General features: G+C 42.8%; 1 protein-coding gene across 5 annotated transcripts in view; it reads right to left on the bottom strand.

Moving 5' to 3' along the window:
• Positions 1 to 19,660, bottom strand: part of ARHGAP21 (Rho GTPase activating protein 21) — a 120,082-nt gene that overhangs the window by 42,914 nt on the left and 57,508 nt on the right. For 4 of the 5 annotated variants that reach the window (XM_077304038.1, XM_077304035.1, XM_077304037.1 and 1 more), the window contains exons 2-3: positions 10,721 to 10,900; positions 8,211 to 8,235 (exon numbers count right to left, since the gene is read on the bottom strand). Coding sequence is in view for 3 of the 5 variants with exons in the window: in XM_077304035.1 (XP_077160150.1) it covers positions 8,211 to 8,235; positions 10,721 to 10,900 (205 nt within the window). In the remaining 2 variants the exon portion in view is untranslated. Of the gene's footprint in view, positions 1 to 1,524; positions 1,595 to 8,210; positions 8,236 to 10,720; positions 10,901 to 19,660 lie in introns of those variants that run through there. The other variant, XM_077304039.1, reaches the window with a different exon arrangement.

Genomic DNA, 19,660 nt, shown 5'->3' with positions numbered 1-19,660 from the left:
CCGCTACACCAAGCAGGCTCTCTACTACAGGACTGCTCTGCGAACAGCACAATCAGGGCTATGAGGAGCCCAAGGTCACCCAGCTGGCTGCATGTGGAGGAGCAGGGAAGCAAACCCGGCTAGCCAGATTAGAAGCTGCCGCTCTTAACCATTATGCCAAGCCTATGGCATCATCCAAAATAACCCCTTCTTTTTAGGAAAACCCATCCTGCACGGACAGTTGGCTGCATTGGCTTAACATGCCTATTTCTTTTGAAAACCCACTAAACCAAGGCCGAATCATTCCTCTTTCACAAACTTCAGGCAAATATAGACTTTCACACCAGGTAATTTATAAAGCACACATGCAATTCAAACCCCAACAAGCAATTGTTCAAGTATTTCTGTACTTCTCAGTGAGTGAAGAGAAAATTAAAATTTGCCCAGCCAGCCTGCCAGAAAGCCCACTGAACTTCTTCACCCGAGGCTTTCTAGTGGAAAAAAAATGCTAACCAGATGGGTAGTGGGCGTGAAATGACCCCAGTAATAAGAAACGAAATGGTGGGAAGAGCACCATGCAGTCACTATTTACTCAAAATCAAAAGATGATGGTTTGCAAGGTCCTGTCCAGCAGAAATATAACCCATGAAATCTAAAATGTTAAAAATATAGAGTGATAGCTTTCTTTGGGAGATGAAAACCTCTCCTTGCCCTCCTCTAAGTGACAATCACTCAAATACTTAAAGACAGCAATCATGTCCCCTCTCAACCTCCTCCTCTCCAGGATAAACATTCCCAAATCCATCAGCCTTTCCTCATAGGGCTTGGTCCCCTGGCCCCGGATCATCCTTGTTGCTCTCCTCTGCACCCTCTCAATCTTGTCCATGTCCGGTTTGAAGTGAGGCCCCCAGAACTGCACACAGTATACAGGTGGGGTCTGACAAATATGATATACTATGGGGTTATGACATCTTGTGATTTTGATGTGATGCCTCTGTTGATACAGCCCAAGACTGTATTTGTCTTCTCTACTGCCACATCGCTCTGCCTGTTCATATTGAGCTTACACTCCACAAGTACCCTAAGATCTTGTTCAACATTCTGCTACCTAGAAACGTATCTCCCATCGAGGACGCATGCTTCTCGTTTTGGGGAGACAGATGTAGTACTCTGCCTTTATCCTTCCTGAATGATGAATTGCAACTTGTTCTCATTTTCCCACTTTTCCGATGTGTTCAGATCTTGTTGAACTCCATCTCCTCGCATGGGCAAAATAAAATCTTCCCACTTTTATCTTTTCAAGAGAGACCACAGACAAAGTTTCAGAGTATCCAGCCCATACTTCTACAATTAATTACACAATCACATAAAATGTAGCAGTTTAATTTTCAAGCCAATGAAAAAGCCACGAAGCAGCCTGTAGAGAACAAATTGACTAGAGCAGCAGTGAGGACGAGGCTTTGCAGCTCACATGGCATCGCCAGCATTCACCAAGAGAGAGAAAAAGAGGAAATTGAAATGATGGCAGTTGCTATGGATACCTACACAAAAATCAGAAAGCAAACGGGAAAGAACAGGAGTATCAGACCACTGAAGATAAGCACCAAAAATATCTTGGAGGGATTAGATTGTCTTCTACAGTTGGCAGGCAGCTGGGTAAAAATGAATCTCTTCAGTTTATGCAGAAAACGACGTATATTTTCTAAGCTTATCAAAACTGCATCAATGATCCTGTCTCACAAGTCATGCCCCAACCGTTAATCTTCAAGACTAATGGGAAAAGAACAGCTCATCATATTTGCATGAAATATGCATACGAAATAAAAACTATCCATATACTAAGGCATATATAGAACACTATTCCAAGAAATTGTTCGTTTTTACTGTCAAGACCAAGGCAAGTTAATAAAAGCTGCTTTCTAAAATTCAACATTAAAAAATCAAGAAGCCAGCTCATTCTTTAGCTGGTTACAGAGGATACTGTTTCACCTACACTATGTTTCTGTTCTGGATGCATTACACAAAAAACACTTCTTTATACCCTGTTTTTCTGCCCAATGGGGGATCCAAAGTAACTTACAAGTTTCTCACTTCCGTTTTATCCTCACAACAACCCTGTGAGGTAGGTTAGGCTGAGTGCGCAAGATTGGTCTAAGTGGGCAACAAACTTTCACGATAGACTGGAGATTTGCACCAGGTCTCCCAGATTCTGCTTGGATGCTCTAACCCAGGGGTAGTCAAACCACTGGCAGGGGCTCATGGGAATTGTAGTCCATGGACATCTGGAGGGCCACAGTTTGACTACCCCTGTCTAACCACTAAGTCATGCTGGAATTATGCACTCAAAAACGTATACATTAATGTGAAATGGGATAATCTTGAAATAAGATGACAGTGTTCATATACTGCATACGCTATGAACAAAATACAATAACTCCAGGAATAAATAAAATCCAGGAACTTGTCCTGCCTCCCTTACCCACCAAGATGTCCTCCTGGATCAGAGGGAGAACTGGCTACTTTCTTACATTAGTACAAAAAAAACCCCAAACCAACCTACGATCTATAATCAGTGACACTTCCTTTGCAGACAGGCAGGAAATTAAAGATCAAAGCTGATGCCTTGGTTACAAAGGCCCTACTTCATGATATTAAATATCTCTAAACAAAACAACAGCAGAAGAAGAAGAAGAAGAGTTGGTTCTTATATGCCGCTTTTCCCTACCCAAAGGAGGCTCAAAGCAGCTAAGTCGGTGACACGAAGATCATCAGATACTCTTTCTAAACTGATGTTAACTTCAGAGCTTCAGTTTCAACACACACGCAAAATTATTAATGCAGGATCTTCTTATGGGGTCATACCCAGTTTAGGATTGGCCTGCAAGTGTGCACTTGAGCTGCAGGGCTTCTTTATTCCCCAGTGTGACCATTAGCCACGGGCCAAATAGGTGAGAGTCTCTTGTCCAGGGGAAAATATTTGTCTGAAATATTTTAATCTGCTTTTTTCCTGCAAAGTGGGGGGTTTTTTTTAAATCAACAAGCTGAACTCACAACAAATGAACTATTATAGAATCTGAGGCTGTGCATGTACAGACACCATAGTCACAGTTCTTAGAACTGTTCTTGCAGAGTATTCCTCTTAGACAGGGGTAGTCAAATTGTGGCCCTCCAGATGTCCGTGGACTACAATTCCCAGGAGCCCCTGCCAGCAAATGCTGGCAGGGGCTCCTGGGAATTGTAGTCCACGGACATCTGGAGGGCCACAGTTTGACTACCCCTGTCTAACCACTAAGTCATGCTGGAATTATGCACTCAAAAACGTATACATTAATGTGAAATGGGATAATCTTGAAATAAGATGACAGTGTTCATATACTGCATACGCTATGAACAAAATACAATAACTCCAGGAATAAATAAAATCCAGGAACTTGTCCTGCCTCCCTTACCCACCAAGATGTCCTCCTGGATCAGAGGGAGAACTGGCTACTTTCTTACATTAGTACAAAAAAAACCCCAAACCAACCTACGATCTATAATCAGTGACACTTCCTTTGCAGACAGGCAGGAAATTAAAGATCAAAGCTGATGCCTTGGTTACAAAGGCCCTACTTCATGATATTAAATATCTCTAAACAAAACAACAGCTAAGTCGGTGACACGAAGATCATCAGATACTCTTTCTAAACTGATGTTAACTTCAGAGCTTCAGTTTCAACACACACGCAAAATTATTAATGCAGGATCTTCTTATGGGGTCATACCCAGTTTAGGATTGGCCTGCAAGTGTGCACTTGAGCTGCAGGGCTTCTTTATTCCCCAGTGTGACCATTAGCCACGGGCCAAATAGGTGAGAGTCTCTTGTCCAGGGGAAAATATTTGTCTGAAATATTTTAATCTGCTTTTTTCCTGCAAAGTGGGGGGTTTTTTTTAAATCAACAAGCTGAACTCACAACAAATGAACTATTATAGAATCTGAGGCTGTGCATGTACAGACACCATAGTCACAGTTCTTAGAACTGTTCTTGCAGAGTATTCCTCTTAGACAGGGGTAGTCAAATTGTGGCCCTCCAGATGTCCGTGGACTACAATTCCCAGGAGCCCCTGCCAGCAAATGCTGGCAGGGGCTCCTGGGAATTGTAGTCCACGGACATCTGGAGGGCCACAGTTTGACTACCCCTGCTCTTAGAGCTCTCTAAGCCACATCTAGCTCACAAGGTGTTTGTTGTGGGATGAGGAAGGGAAAGGTGTTTGTAAGCTGCTCTGGGCCTGCTTCAGGTAGCGAAAAATGGGGTATAAAAAACACAACTGTTCTTCAAAAAAGAACAATAAAGCCACACATCTCTTATAATCATATACTTTTCTTCAAACCAGGAACCTTTTACTGTTCATACACTTTGCTCCTTACGTATCTTCATAAACTTCTGGATGACAGGCTTCCAAAGTCTGGAGCCATGTACCCAGGACCACATAGCAACTGCTTTTCATTCTCTTACCTACTAAATAATATAACCTTGTTTGTTATATACAACCTTTATTCAATCATCCTATTTTTCAATTCTAATTGGTGCTAAGAATTTGCCACTAGATGGCTCCTTTGCATATACTTCAAACAGTATCCCAGTTGCAGTTTATAGATAAGAAAAAGAGAAGGGAGGGGATGTGGCTCAGTGGTGGAGCATCTTCTTGGCCGACAGGAGGTCCCAGGTTCTATCCTTGGCACCTCCTGTTAAAAGGATCAAGGAATGGTGCAATGTGAAAGACCCCTGTCAGAAATCCCAGAGAGCCGCTGCCAGTCTGAGGAGACGATACTGACTATAACAGACCAAGGATCTGAATCAGTAGTCCTGTTTCCATTGCAGTGAGTGTACATACAGTCTGCATGGACATGTATACTTGCGTCCATAAGGGAAAGCCAATACACAGTCGCTTTAATATGTAGCTTGCGACCAGGACCTGGATAAATGTCGGGGTCTAACTCACACATCCACATTTACATGCACTGAGTGTAACATGGGAATTACTGAACACATGTATTAAAAAAATCTAGTGTACACTGAACAAGATAGTGTGCGTCCTAACCACTGCAGCATACGCATATTTAACAAATACCTACAATGTTTGAAAAACCCTTAAAAGCATATAAACTATGAATATAAATAAACAATTTCTTGCCTCAAGAGCTACTTGCCTTCTAAGCTAGGTTATTCCAAAACTACACAAATAGAAATTTTTATCATGTACACCCAGCTAGCTACTCCCTCATTAGCATATTATTATAGACTCCCTAGAGTGCCTGCTGCAAAATCCTTTTCCACTTTTGAAATGATGCTGGCCTGTTTTGTCACCTTAGTGATTTCCCAAAATGTCTACTGATGGCAAAACTGGAAACAAAAATACAATGTGCATTTTTAATTAATTTGGTGTGTGCTCTTCTCAGAGTGTTTGCTGCAATGGACTGTACTTTGTTCTTTGGCAGTGTGAACTGGGGCAGCTGAATAAGCTAACAAAATGCACAATTTTCTACGCAGTGCATGTGTTTCTTGCCTGGATCAAGTCCTGGTTAAATGAAAGTAATGACCAACCGATTCCTATCCCAAATGGGAAGTTTGGTGTAGTGGTTAGGAGTGCGGACTTCTAATCTGGCATGCCGGGTTCGATTCTGCGCTCCCCCACATGCAGCCAGCTGGGTGACCTTGGGCTCACCACGGCACTATTTGTTTTTTTTTTTGAGCCTTTAATAGCATATAAAATACAATATAAGAAGGGAAAGTGCAAAAGGATCCACTGCTAGTGAAAACAAAGGCAAAGAGCATGCTTTAGGGTAAGACATAATACATTCACGATTTCTCATGGCAAGATATAAAAACTTTGCAACTGGTTCAGATCGTATAAATCTTTCGCCACGGCACTGATAAAGCTGTTCTGACCGAGCAGTGATGTCAGGGCTCTCTCAGCCTCCCCTCCCTCACAGGGTGTCTGTTGTGGCGAGAGGAATGGGAAGGCAACTGTAAGCTGCTTTGAGCCTCCTTCGGGTAGAGAAAAAGTGGCATATAAGAACCAACTCTTCTTCTAAATAACAACTCTGTGTAGCTAGAGCTTCTTGTCCCTCCTACATGACTCTTGCTCCTTTACTCCTCATTCTAAAGAGTTCCACTTATGCTCAAATTGTGACTCATCACGTTGCTTATTTGTTCCATACTTTCCGATTGAAAGCTCCTTTAATCCTTTGAGTACACAAGTTTCCCTCACTTTCACCTGCCAGTACTTCCTTGGCCTTTACAATCCAGCTAGCATATAAACATTAACTTTTCTCAACCCTCCATACACATACAGGGGAAAGCTAACATTACACTATTGGTGTCTCCACCATACTTAACACCAGGAAGCCTTGAAGGGCTTGCTTTCCTGGCTTGGAGGAGCTCTAAAGTTTGGCGGTTTGAAGAAATTAGTGCAGTTAAAATAGAAGCCATGAATTGACCCTTAGTCTACAAGGACAGAGGGCAATACATGGTAACTGGGCTTGTTCATATAGCACTGTACCTTATCAGCATGTACAGAATGACCTTTCTAATAGTATTTCTGCTAGGTGAGGAAAACATGCATCCAGCGAAGACTTTATGCTCCAGACACAGCCCTCTATCCCAACTCCTGTTCTCCTAGACCACGGGTAGTCAACCTGTGGTCCTCCAGATGTCCATGGACTACAATTCCCATGAGCCCATGGGAATTGTAATCCATGGACATCTGGAGGACCACAGGTTGACTACCCCTGTCCTAGACCACCCCAGTCTGACACCAATACTGCAGAAGCATAAGGGCTGCTTTAATTCAGTTCTGCAGCAAAGACAGGAGAGCAACAGTTGAGAGACCAAGGGGGGGAAAAGCATCCTGGGATCCAAAGCATCCAAAATGAAGAGGAGCAGAAAGCAGTCCCAGGGAGAGACTGTAGTCCCTTCTGAGGTCTTCCAATTAAACAAGAGGCATGCATTCTTTACTTTCAAAATCAGAACGACAGCTAGATAAAGTGACCAACATGCATAATTTAAAAGAATGCAACATCATCTCTCAAGGGATGTAGCTTTTTGCTACATTACTAATATAGCTATTTCTATTATGCCAGAAGACATAGAGAACATATCCTGCTGCCAAACTGGCTCTTGGCAATTCAGTCTAAGAAATAGGACAGAACTTGCATAGGTATCAGCTAACTTGGATATATCACTGAGTATCCACCTCTCATATATTTGCTCATATAAGAGACAAAAGACATAAAAGATCAAGAGAGACCTGAGGGGGAAATCTAGTTCTCTCCCCATCATTCTTAAGATGCAGTGTGCAGGGGTATAGAAGAATGCCTTCTGGGCAACAAGGAACAGTTCAGCTGTCCTCCACCTTTTCAAGAGCCCTAACTCCAAAGAGAGGAAGGGAGATTCTCTATCCAGACACACGGTCATTAGCTACTTAAAAGGGGAACGGGGACTAGAGACTCCACCCTTCACTAAGCAAGGACAAAACGCTTCTAGTCTCACCTGTTCTCCTTAAGCAATTCAACTAAGGGAAGATTGTAGATCCCCAAGACCCATCTGTTATCTCTGATAGCCAGTCTAGTGGTTTCACCCTCGGGGTCCCTGGATTACGTGTCTGGAGAAAGCCTACTTTATAATTTGTGTCCATATCTGCTATGACACGAATGAGTTACAATATGCAACAACACAAAAACCCTATTTGGTTTCCTTGATACAAATAGCTAAACTGTATTTAAAACTGGATTTACAATATAAACAAACAGCCCATTGCTCATATTTAAAACTGACAGTATATTTCTCTCTTATGTCCAGAATACGTTGATATTTGAAATGATTTGTTACACAGGGTTTTCGATGGCCATGAAAGGACATACTTAAAATCCTTCAAAAGAACCATACATGAAGTAAAAAGTTGAATACTTTGTTCATAGGCAGTATGTTATAAAATATATCCATGTATTGGTCTTCTGCCTTTCATCCAAGCTATATATCTTCAAATATACAGATCAACAAACTTGCAAGACAGATCTTTACATTTCCTATAAAATATACATTAAAATAATAAAATACTAATATTTAAAATACAGTTCCTTTAAAATGCATAAAAATTGAAAAATTGACTGCTTTATGGTCAAGATTGACGACAGAAATTATGGCCTTTTAAATCATTCTTTTAAAATACAAGAATCACAGAGAACGTACCAGTATTATTTCCATTCTCTTCATCCTGCAAAAGAAAAACATAAAAATCCAATATCTTTATACTGGAAAACAGAACCTCATGAAAGCATTTGTGGCCCAATTTTTCACAACAATTCCCCTCATGCTGGCCAAGAAGTGCTTAGGCAGCAGCAAAACCACCTGATTTGCAGGTACCAGTGATATTTTCATTAGTTTTTATAGTTATAATTACATCTTTATAATGGATCAATTAACAGATAATACTACATTATGAAAAAGGAAGCAGTTATTCTAAATAGAATACTTCAGCTAGTTTTACTCCAGTTCACTATTCAGATTATTTTTAATCACCTTTACAGCTATCATAGCCATTTAGTATTTATTTAGCTCTATCTATGGTGCCAGGACAGTATACAGAGGTAGTGGTGGTCCATACTGACCTCTCCATCTGCTCCCAACTGCAAGGGACTGAAATCATACACCATTTTTTAACCACTGCCTGGTTTTACAAGCAAAGCTTCCTGGACAGCATAAAAACCACCAGCATATTTAGAAGGTCATTCATATCAAAATATACCTAATGCCTCTGAATCAGTGATAGTATATTCCAAACCCCAGAATATCATTAATGTTACCTTTACCACAGTGCTCACTATGAAAAGATTTTGGTCAGTTACACTCCCTTAGACTGTCATCAACATATATTGATGGCAGATGCAGATCCCAGAATGAGAGCCACGTGAATGCAACTAGGGGACAACTGAGAATTTAACTTACTGTGTCATATACTGTCCTTTACACTGGGATCTCAAATACTTCGCCAACATGGTACAATGGATAGACTGCTGGCCCAAAATCTGGGAGACTCAAGTTCAGGTCCCCAGTCTGCCACGGAAGCTTGCTGAGTCACACTCACCTTGGGCCAGTCACACTCTCACTCTAATCTACCTTACAGGGTTGTTGTTGACAGAACATTTCAACATTTCAAAGAGCGCCAGAGTAATATAGTGGTTAAGAGCAGCAGACTCTAATTTGGAGAACTGGGTTTGATTCCCCCACTCCTCTACATATAGCCACCTGGGTCACATTGAGCTAGTCACAGTTCTCTTAGGGCTGCTCTTCACAGAGCAGTTCTATGAGAGCTCTCTTAGCCTCACCTTCCCAACAGGTTATCTGTTGTGGGGAGAGGAAGGGAAAGGTGTTTGTAAAGCTACTTTGGGATTCCTTCAGGTAGTGGAAAACAAGATATAAAAAAACAACTCCTCTCTCTCAAAGCCAGCTTCATATTTCAGCATTCAGTGTTATGTATGGCCATATTTTCTAATTATTCCTACCACTGAGAAAACCAAAAGAAACCCCAAAAGCAGGCACCACAATGAAGTTTCTAAGAGCCATGACAACATAGCATGTAGGATTTGTCCAGTCCTTATGAAAGCTGCTTTGGATTGCCATTGGAGAGAAACACATAGTATAAAGCAGGGGTAGTCAAACTGCGGCCCTCCAGATGTCCATGGACTACAATTCCCAGAAGCCCCTACCAGCGAATGCTGGCAGGGGCTTCTGGGAATTGTAGTTCATGGACATCTGGAGGGCCGCAGTTTGACTACCCCTGGTATAAAGGAAGTAAAATAAATTAAAAAGTGATCAGTTCAGGGCTGTGTAACAGAATTACTGGGCAAATTAGTTACAATCTTATCTGGATCAAAATGTGACCTAGGTGACAAGCACTTACTGCTTTAACAGCTAGAAAAACCAGAACTAAATATCATGAAGTCTACTGCTGTTTCCTGTTTCACTTAATTTAGGTTCAGTGCAATGATTAGGATATACCGCATTCAGAGGAAGGAAACCCCCCGACCTAGAAAGGTAACATCATGGGAAAACCTTTTGCTTTATCCCTGTTTGTTGGCCCTCCTGGAAAACAAGCCTGCTGTGGGAAACAGGATGTTGTACTAAAAGGGCCCTGGTCTGATCCAGCACCTTCTAAAGTTCTGTAAATACAGTTTTAGAGGCACTGTTGCAGTTCTGGTCTATAAATGCAAGAGTTGTAATTAGCTAATTCCAGTATGTTAGTCGTGCTCCACCCAACCTTTTGTATACGACCAATTCATTGTCTGCGACCAATTACGGTTTTAAGCAAATAAAGAGAACTATTTTTATTTTGCAAAACCCTACCACCACCACCACCTTTACTGGACAAAAATGTGTGCGTAGATCTGCTGCTTAAGTCAATAACACAAGGAAGTTCTTTGTCATTCCCAACATGTCCATCACTTAAACAGGAATTAATTCTGAATGGAGAGGCTGATTCTGTGAAGGCTTAAGGGGGTGGCAGGGTACAGTGGATGAGCGAGAGGGTTGTGAGTGTCCTGCATAGTGCAGGGGGTTGGACTAGATGACCCAGGAGGTCCCTTCCAACTCTATGATCTTGAATGGCAAAGAATGCCCTTACTGTGACACTGGTGCCATATTCTTCATTACAGACATCTGAATGTACCTGTATCAAACAGGCAGTGAGCCTCTGCACTCACCTTTAAGGAAGACTGAACAGCCGACTCCGGGGGGTAAACGATGAAGTGTCTCAGGGTGAAGCCGTAGCCATGCAGCGATCTTCGCAAAGTTATATTTTTGATGCGAGACGAACAGTCTGCCTCTTCATCTGCCAAAACGGAAGCAGGTTCATTTTGCTCCTTTTCTGTATTTTTTGATGCCTAAAACAAAAGGGAGCATGGAAAAGTTGCCAGTTTTAGCTTTTAATGTTCAACTTCAGCTTTTAACTCACACTTTTGACCCTTCTGTTGTAAACAAATTAGTGGTACAGAGTGATCAAAATACTCCAACTAATTTTATATAAGGACCTAAGAAGAGCCATTCTGAATCAGACCAAAGGCCAATCTACTCCAGTGTTTCATTCACGTAATGGCCAACCAGATACTTTCAAGGAAGCCCATCAACAGAAAGGCTGCCTCAGCATCATCCTGCCTGTTCTCGCTAGCAACTGATTTAAAGAGACATTCCTCAACCATGATCATGGATTAGTAACTATCGATAGTCCAGTCCTCTGCGGATTTCTCTACTCCCCCTTTAATGCCAATTTCCAATGTTATCCAATGACTTCGAAGTTTGCTCAGGAGTCCTGGTTAAAGGACTTTGTCTAAAGCTTCTGGAAATCCAAATAAACACTGTCCGTACATTCCTACCCATATGTTTACTGATCCTTTCAAAGAACTCTAAACGGCTAGCAAGATTTCAAGGTTTCAGAGTTAACATTTTAGAGTTCGTCGAAAGTGTCAACAAATCTTTGGACAAGGAATGAGCTGGCAGGCACTGTGGATCAGTGCAATAAGCTTTCAACCACTTTTGCTTGAGGTCACCGAATTCCCATCCTAACTGCAGCTCCCAACCCAAGTGGCTGCTGTCCACGCAGCACCCGTGATACAAAGCATAAGCTTTTCAGTTGTCAAAAGGTGTCCTCCTCCCTACTTGGTCAGTGGGAAAGAGAAGAAGAGACAACCCTGTTTTGCATTCAGAACCATCTAAAGCAGGGGTAGACAACTTGTGGTCCTCCAGATGTTCATGGATTACAATTCCCATGAGCCCCTGCCAGCATTTACTGGCAGGGGCTCATGAGAATTGTAATCCATGAACATCTGGAGGACCACAGGTTGACTGCCCCTGATCAAAATTTGACTACAAGATCTGACTCTACCTATAAATGTTGCTCTAGCCCAGGAATAGTCAAACTGCGGCCCTCCAGATGTCCATGAACTACAATTCCCATGAGCCCCCTGCCAGCATTCGCTGGCAGGGGGCTCCTGGGAATTGTAGTTCATGGACATCTGGAGGGCCGCAGTTTGACTACCCCTGCTCTAGTCCTTAAGTTCTGTCTCTGCTGCTCTGGGAAATGCATGCAAAAATGAGAGTTCCACTCTTTCTCCCTATTTTCCCCCCCTACTTCCAGTCCTGTGGCTGTAGATGTTATACGTCGATGTCATTAGGATGTCACTTGGCCAGACATTCTACCCGCTCACGGCGTGTTTTCTTTCAAGTCTCTAAACTGCTATCTTTGTAATGTGATGTGAAAGGCAGCACCGCGTATTCAAAATCATAATCTCAACTGAAGCAAGAGCAGAACAGGAATTCCTCACGGTTGACACTCTGTCAAAATTTGACAAGAATGAATGCAGTCCCAAACTGTTGGCAATTATGCACATATAAGGTTTAAAGGTACTAGCACGCCACTTTCATGTATGTTCACACTGCCCTCTCAAACCCAAGGCACTCTGAGCACCCCTGAAGGAAAGCCCAACGTGGACAAGAACCAAGGTGAGGGACTGGAGACCCAGGTTTTGCTTTGAAGGCACGCTGAGCACCTGTTTTGATTCAACAAAATAATTACATTCACAAACTGCTTTTCTTGGACTTCTTGGACGGACTTCTTGGGGGGAAATAAAGACACCAGGAACAAATGTAGTGGGCCCTTCCTAAAAATGCCACTTTTGAATATACTCTTTCCCCTCAATGTTATGCTCATCGGTTACTAAAGAACTTCTTTCAGTACTGCAGGTGTAGTTTGCTTTGGACAAAATACAAAAAATACCCGGTGACCACTAAAAACTGCTTTGGGACAATAGAACATTCAATGCAGATGTTGCAGTGGTGGGCCCTAAAACACAATGCTCTTTGTATCCTGTTTCAGACAGAATGAAAGGCTACGCTTAAAAGAATAAAAGGAGGCTTGGTGCAGTAGTGTAAGTAGACGAACACTGGAATATCCATTAAAGTAGTAACTTAAGAACCAGAATAGTTTAAACTCTCATAAAATACTGTTTTTGTCTTTGGCAGATATGCTACTAAATACTCTCCTTAATGCCCAGCTCCTAATGTAGAACGGCAGACTGATTGTCCCTTTCTCACTAAAGCGCACAAACCTAAGCAGAAAATAGGTTCGCGTCCCACAACATGAAGACCCCACATACACAAGCACACACAAATTGAACATCAGGAGGACCACAGGTGGACTACCAGTGATTTAGAACACATAGGATGTCTCCAAATTGCCTTGCAAGTCAGGAAAAATGGCATGGAGGCTGAAGCCTTTTCTCCACACACAGCATAATTATAATCTGAATAAGACCCCAGAAATGCAGAAACTGAAAACAACCTGCAGCTCCCATGAGACTGCTACATAGGACAAAGAGCAGGAATCCCAGATCCAACTTCTGGTCTCTGTAACGTCTGAATCTGAGGTATACGCACACAAAGTAAAATGAGAATCTGTTCAACTTTCATGTGCACATATCCAAGCATAAAAGATCATGTAACAGATTTTACCAACTTCTTTCCGGGTTTCCACAAGTCTACATATCACACAGAATTCTGTCCATTGCACCCAATCAGCTTACAAATCTTTTTTACTGATAACAACAACCAAATTTGGAATATGTGCACAATACATCCTTGAGGTTACTGAAAGGTCACCTCCTGCTGCTAAACTCCGATCTCAAATTACTTATTAATAATGAAGATTTCAAGGAACCAGCCACAGTACCAATTGATTGTCTTATATTTTTAGGCAAACAATGGATGCTTATGAGAAGCAGTCATCTACCAGTTTGTTTTCTCTTGCTGTCTCACACACACACACACACACAAGTACACAACATATCTGAGTTAAAATGAATTTTCCATACCCGTTCAATCCACGGTTCTCGTGCGCAAACTGCCATCCACAGTGTGGTAGATACCAGTTGTAATGTCAAGAGCATTATTATCTCAAAACAAAAAAGCCATTTCATGTTATCCACTGGACAACCATCAAAAGAAATCTGCGCCACATGCCAGTGATCAGAATAAACTCTGGCGTTATTAAACAGGTGGCATCACAGCTGCTTATCTGACCCATGAACAATCTAGTCTGTCCAAGATCCCTTCTAGAAGAAAGATTTTGAAAAAGGGAAGCAAGAAGTGGTACTGTGCATGAAATACAATCAAGTGGCAGGGGGAAGCAGGGGTGAGGACAGGAGGGCGAAGATTCAGCATGAGATTCTGATTTGCACAGACAAGAGTGACTTGCTGAGAAGAAAGCTCCTGCGTGTTTTTGCTCATGAATTGAACAAGAAGTGATTACCGTGTAAAAGTAACACATGAACTATTCTGTCATTCCCTAAGCGAGTTCTTTTCAGAGGGAAACTTACTTCTGCATGAAGCAACATTGCCTGACTGAACCTTGAAACATGCAAATTTGTGGAGATCAATGTCATCTAATTATTTAATGCAAATCGTTGCATTTAATTTCAAATTAAGAAAATTCTCAAAAATAAGGAGGGGAGCTAAAGGTAGTTAAGAGAGTCAAACAGCACAGGGGGCTTGACAGTCATGCAAAACCACTGTAAGAAGATCTAAGTTAAAAGGTGTAAACCAAAGAGTAGGCCAAGGGATGTACAAACAAGGCCAAGGGATGTTCATGTGGTTCTACCTGCAAAGTCAAGAAATCGCCACAGTCTTGCACAGATGGAGAGCACAAATACTGGCAAAGCAAATTTAAATTCATCGTAATGCAACAAAAAATTGAGTGTGCTGTGAAATTTATTAAAACAAAAACAACTCCTTTCATTTAAACAGAATCAAGGAGCCAGTGGAGATGGTTGGACCACTGCAATACTATCACTGAAGAAAGAAAGACGGCAGGGGAGCTAAACAAATGCATTACAATGGTCTCCATTACTGAAGATACCAGTACCTGAATCCGTTTGTTTGCTTTTGCAGAGAGAGCTGGAGGGGAAAAAGAACCCAAGAGACAGTGTTCTTAGACTGACAAAAAGATCACCAAGTGGAGACCAAAGAGCTCTTATGAGCGCCAAATTTGAAACCATTTATCTTCTGACAAAAATCTGCAACTTGTACACAAAATGAGACCAGCATCCAAAGGACTGAAAGATAGCCAGTATAACATTTGTGATGTTCTAAGTTGTGACAGGGTAGCAAAGGGAATGACAAAATATAATGTGAACAATAAAAAATAAAAAATGCAAAACACCAATGAGTCCAAGGAAAAGGAAAACACGAGGAGAGGAAAACATAAGGGGAGCAGCACAGAAACCCTTTAAATCAGGGGTAGTCAAACTGCGGCCCTCCAGATGTCCATGGACTACAATTCCCAGGAGCCTCCTGCCAGCATTCGCTGGCAGGGGGCTTCTGGGAATTGTAGTCCATGGACATCTGGAGGGCCACAGTTTGACTACCCCTGCTTTAAATAGAGCTAGGTAGGTAGCAGGACAGCCTCCAAAGGGAAAGCAACCTGGCCCACTCTACCTACTCTACCAAGCATGTCAGGCTGAGCCCAACAGGAAGAAGGGGCAGGGTTGAATACTGCACCCCACAGCCACAGTGGCCAGCCCACTGCACCTCCGAGCCCCAGCTGGCCATCCCAACTGCAATGTGCTCCCCTCCTGCCATGTAGACCTGCCAACAGGGCTCTCAATTTGCAGAGCTTGAAAAGATGAGAAACAGATGATCAAAATCAAAGACTTGGGACCACTGCATTGGAAGGAAAGGTTAAATAATGTGAAAAGGGGAGGGGGAGAGACTTTCAAGGGGGCACATTATACAAATGTATAAATTAGGCACAGTGTGGAGTAAACAGATACACTGTTCCTCTCTTTACATTCATTCAAATATACCCTTTAGAGTTGTTTCACAAAATATATTGTTTAATATTTGGAATTCACTGGAAGTTGGTGATAATAAACACAGTTTTGCAAGTAAATCCGGCAAATTATAATGGAAGAGCCTATCAATATTGTTAGCTGAATGGGACCTGGCATGTTAGACAGGCCATGTCCAAAACATCGGAGGAATTAAAGAATGGTACAGAATTGTTGCCTTACCTGTATTTGTGGGCATCCACAAAGAATAAGCCAGTGTTATTTCTTATACTTTCAACCCACGTACATTTCAGCATTTGCCGCAGTAAGTGACATGAAAATACAACATGTCTCAGCTGCAAGTGCTCTGTGCATGCACTATATCGTCATGTAGTTTCCTTCTAACACCAGAGTTCACCAACCACAGTGGTCTCCCCAACTGCCTAAGGGGCCATTACACTCAGCAGTGCTACAAAGCATGGCAAATAGGTCAATACATCTGAAGGATTCTAATAGGGTTGGGCGCTTTGGCACCTGAAGCGGCCATTCGCATCCGAAGCAGCGCAGGGGAAGGGGAGACACGGGCGCGCCAACCAGCGCACACGCAGGTGCAGAGCTCCGCGCCTACATGTGTGCGCCGACTTGTGCGCCAGTGCCTCCCTTTCCCCCCCATGCCGCTGGCTGCTTCGGGCGCGAACGGTCGCTTCCCGATGCTGAAGCGCCCAACCCTAGATTCTAACATAAGTAGAGTAAAACTTAGAACAATACTTCCTACTATGGTTCCAGGGAAAATTTGGTGATTCCAGTAAAGCTGTCCTTCTCATGCTGTAAATCTTGGAACCTTGAGAAGCATCTTTAAACAGCCCGTGGCGCCACGGGCGCCACGGACTAAATAATTCGTTAAGCCCCCTTGAGGTGGGCTTTGTCCGTGATGAGGAAGAGTCCGGGTTGGACCCTTCCTCATGACAGACAATCGGAGGGACCAATCGGCAGGCGTGAAGCGCCTGCTGATTGGTCCCTCCGATTCCCAGCCTGAGCAACTGCGAGCCGCGCGCAGCACGGCTCGCAGTTGCTCCCGGCCTGACGCGGCAAGAGGCGCAAAGCGCCTCTCGCCGCGTCAGGCCGCCGTCCCAGGGAGCCCCCGGCAGTCGCGCAAAGCGCGCCTGCCGGGGGTTCCCTGCCTGGCAGACTGACGCGGCGAGAGGCGCTTCGTGCCTCTCGCCGCGTCAGCCCGCTGCCCGAGGGAACCCCCGACAGTCGCGCGAAGCGCGGCTGCCGGGGGTTCCCTCCCTGGCGGTCTGACGCGGTGAGAGGCGCGAAGCGCCTCTCGCCGCGTCAGACCGCCGCCCGAGGGAGCCTGCCTGCCTGCTGCCTAACAAAGCCTGCTGCCGCCGCCGCCACCAACGCCGCCGCCGACCAGCCTGCCGCCGGTGAGTCCTAGCGCCCGCTGCATTTTCCTGCAGCGGGCTTGCTTACTAGTTTTACTATAATTGGTTATATGCATAAATTATAATCTGAATAAGAAGATGCCCTATCTTAATAAATGAAACCTAGGGATCTAACCTGTCAAATACACAATTCCCTTACCTAGTTGAGAACTGGCAGGGCCGCAGAAGGTAGTAGAGGAGAAAATGGAATGGAATATGGCAAGCTTCCAAGCCACTCAGGTATTTGCACTTGGCAGGAAACACCTTGAGCTGAAATGGAAAATATGCCAAAGGGTACCATATGATAGCAAAAAAAAAGTATTTTGCCTCTTATTTAGAGAAGAAGCGGCTTTAAACTAGCCTTAAGTAAAATGTATTCTGAACTAAGCCTAGTGTATATCTTAACGTCAAACATTTTGGATTAAGAATTCCAGAGGGGGGGGGTTATTTGAGTCTTGTCTTCTTGCACTATAAAGACTAACATGTTATTCCAGAATAAGCTTTTGCATACTATAGTCCACTCCTTCAGATCCTAACTATACAGACATTCTCAATGCAATTCTAAGAATGTTTTCCTGAGAATAAGCCCAATGGAGTATACTGCCCTAGGATTCTAGGTAGAGCCAGTTTGGTGTAGTGGTTAGGAGTGCAGACTTCTAATCTGGTGAGCTGGGTTCAATTCTGCGCTCCTCCACATGCAGCCAGCTGGGTGACCTTGGACTCGCCACAGCACTGATAAAGCTATTCTGACCGAACGGTAATATCAGGGCTCTCTCAGGCTCACCTCCCTCACAGGGGGTCTGTTGTGGGGAGAGGAAAGGGAAGGTGAATATAAGCCGCTTTGAGACTCCTTTGGGTAGAGAAAAGCAGCATATGAGACCAAACTACTCTTCGAATAAGCTAGCCTTTGGTCAAAAATCCCTTTTGCATCAAAGCCCATCAACATACAGGGTGCTGTTTCGGTTTAGTTTCTGTTTAGTTTCAACGTATGTATTTTAATTTAACTTGCAAATATTTATCTTGCCTATTGTTAGAAGGGAGGGGGAATGAGAGAGTAATTTTAATGGCTTCTTTAATGGGTGGCTAATCTGAGACCAATTTGATGCAGGTTTACTGAAAAACGAGTCCTTTTTTATTCAGGGTGTCTTCAGAATGTTCCTTGTGTATCAGACCCTTTTGTTATTATGTAGCTAGTAAGACTGAATTTTAATTGGTACATTCTTCCCAGTACACAAACCCCTTCTCTTGAAACACCAGTATTTTTCTTGAGTTTTTTACTGACTCTTTAGGTTTCTACAAGCAGTTTCTAACCACACCAGACCAGGAATCTCTGCATTCTTCAGGGCTAACTCCCTGTTTGGCTGGGAATTTTTTTCTCTCTTTGGAAAATTTATCCCATTCCTTTGGCCTGAATGGGAATCTAACTATGCACTCATCCTTGTCAACTTTCCCCGGATCTCCTGTGTTAAACTGCTCTGTCCAGGCAGAATTCTGAATGAATTCTCCTCCTCAGCATTTAGCTCTAAAGTCTCTCTCTGCTCAGTTGATGCTAACCAATCAGAACTCTTGGAACAACCTGTCACTCAAGGCTCTCTGTTTCTGTGAAGAATTAACCCTTCAGAACACTTTATTTATTTAACAGCACTTCTAAACTTTTAAAGTGTAATCTGTCACAGAAGCACTTTATTTAAATAGAAACAATTGGTGGGAATTCCTTCTCAGGTCACTTGAATGTGTTCATTAATGCAAATGAAGGGCTGGTCACTGATAGAAAGGTGTTAAAGAACAGAAGGAGAAACTATATGCATGTGACAGTTTAATACCTACCTAAGGATATACTTACCAAAGCAGATGAGATCAATCACTTTTTCTACAACACAAACACTCTTGGCCATATTCCAACCACCCTATTACATGCCATAAATTATTTGGCATTAACAGCTAAAAGGCAGTTGTAATACATTTCCTTCACAGAGGTATTTGCAGCGCAATATACAACCTTCTAGAACCAATGTGCTCAATCTTATTGGGTGGATCTCGCTCAATTCAACTGGGCCACAAACAGCAGAATAAAAGCTTATACCAGAATAAATTTCAGTTGGCACAGTTTAGTGTGTGGGTTTTTTCCTTTTATTCCACAGATATCTTTCTTCCCTTCCATTGCTTCATGAAGATTTCAAAACATCCAAACATTACATATTCCGTCAAAGAGATTCACCTCTTTAAAAGGGTTCGTCTTATTTTATGACATTCCGCAATGTGCAATGCAGTATCTGTATGCGAATGCATGATGGAATGTAGGTTTGGTTTATGTGATTCTCCACCTTAGTAAAAAAGAGGAAAGCACATGAAGCACCTAGTTTGCGCATGATTTGTATGATAGGGAAGAATAGAGTAA

Source organism: Paroedura picta, chromosome 11 (genome assembly GCF_049243985.1).
Source record: "Paroedura picta isolate Pp20150507F chromosome 11, Ppicta_v3.0, whole genome shotgun sequence".
Lineage (NCBI taxonomy): Eukaryota > Metazoa > Chordata > Lepidosauria > Squamata > Gekkonidae > Paroedura > Paroedura picta.
The sequence above is the reverse complement of the archived record's forward strand: the minus strand, read 5'-3'. Positions and strand labels throughout refer to the sequence as shown.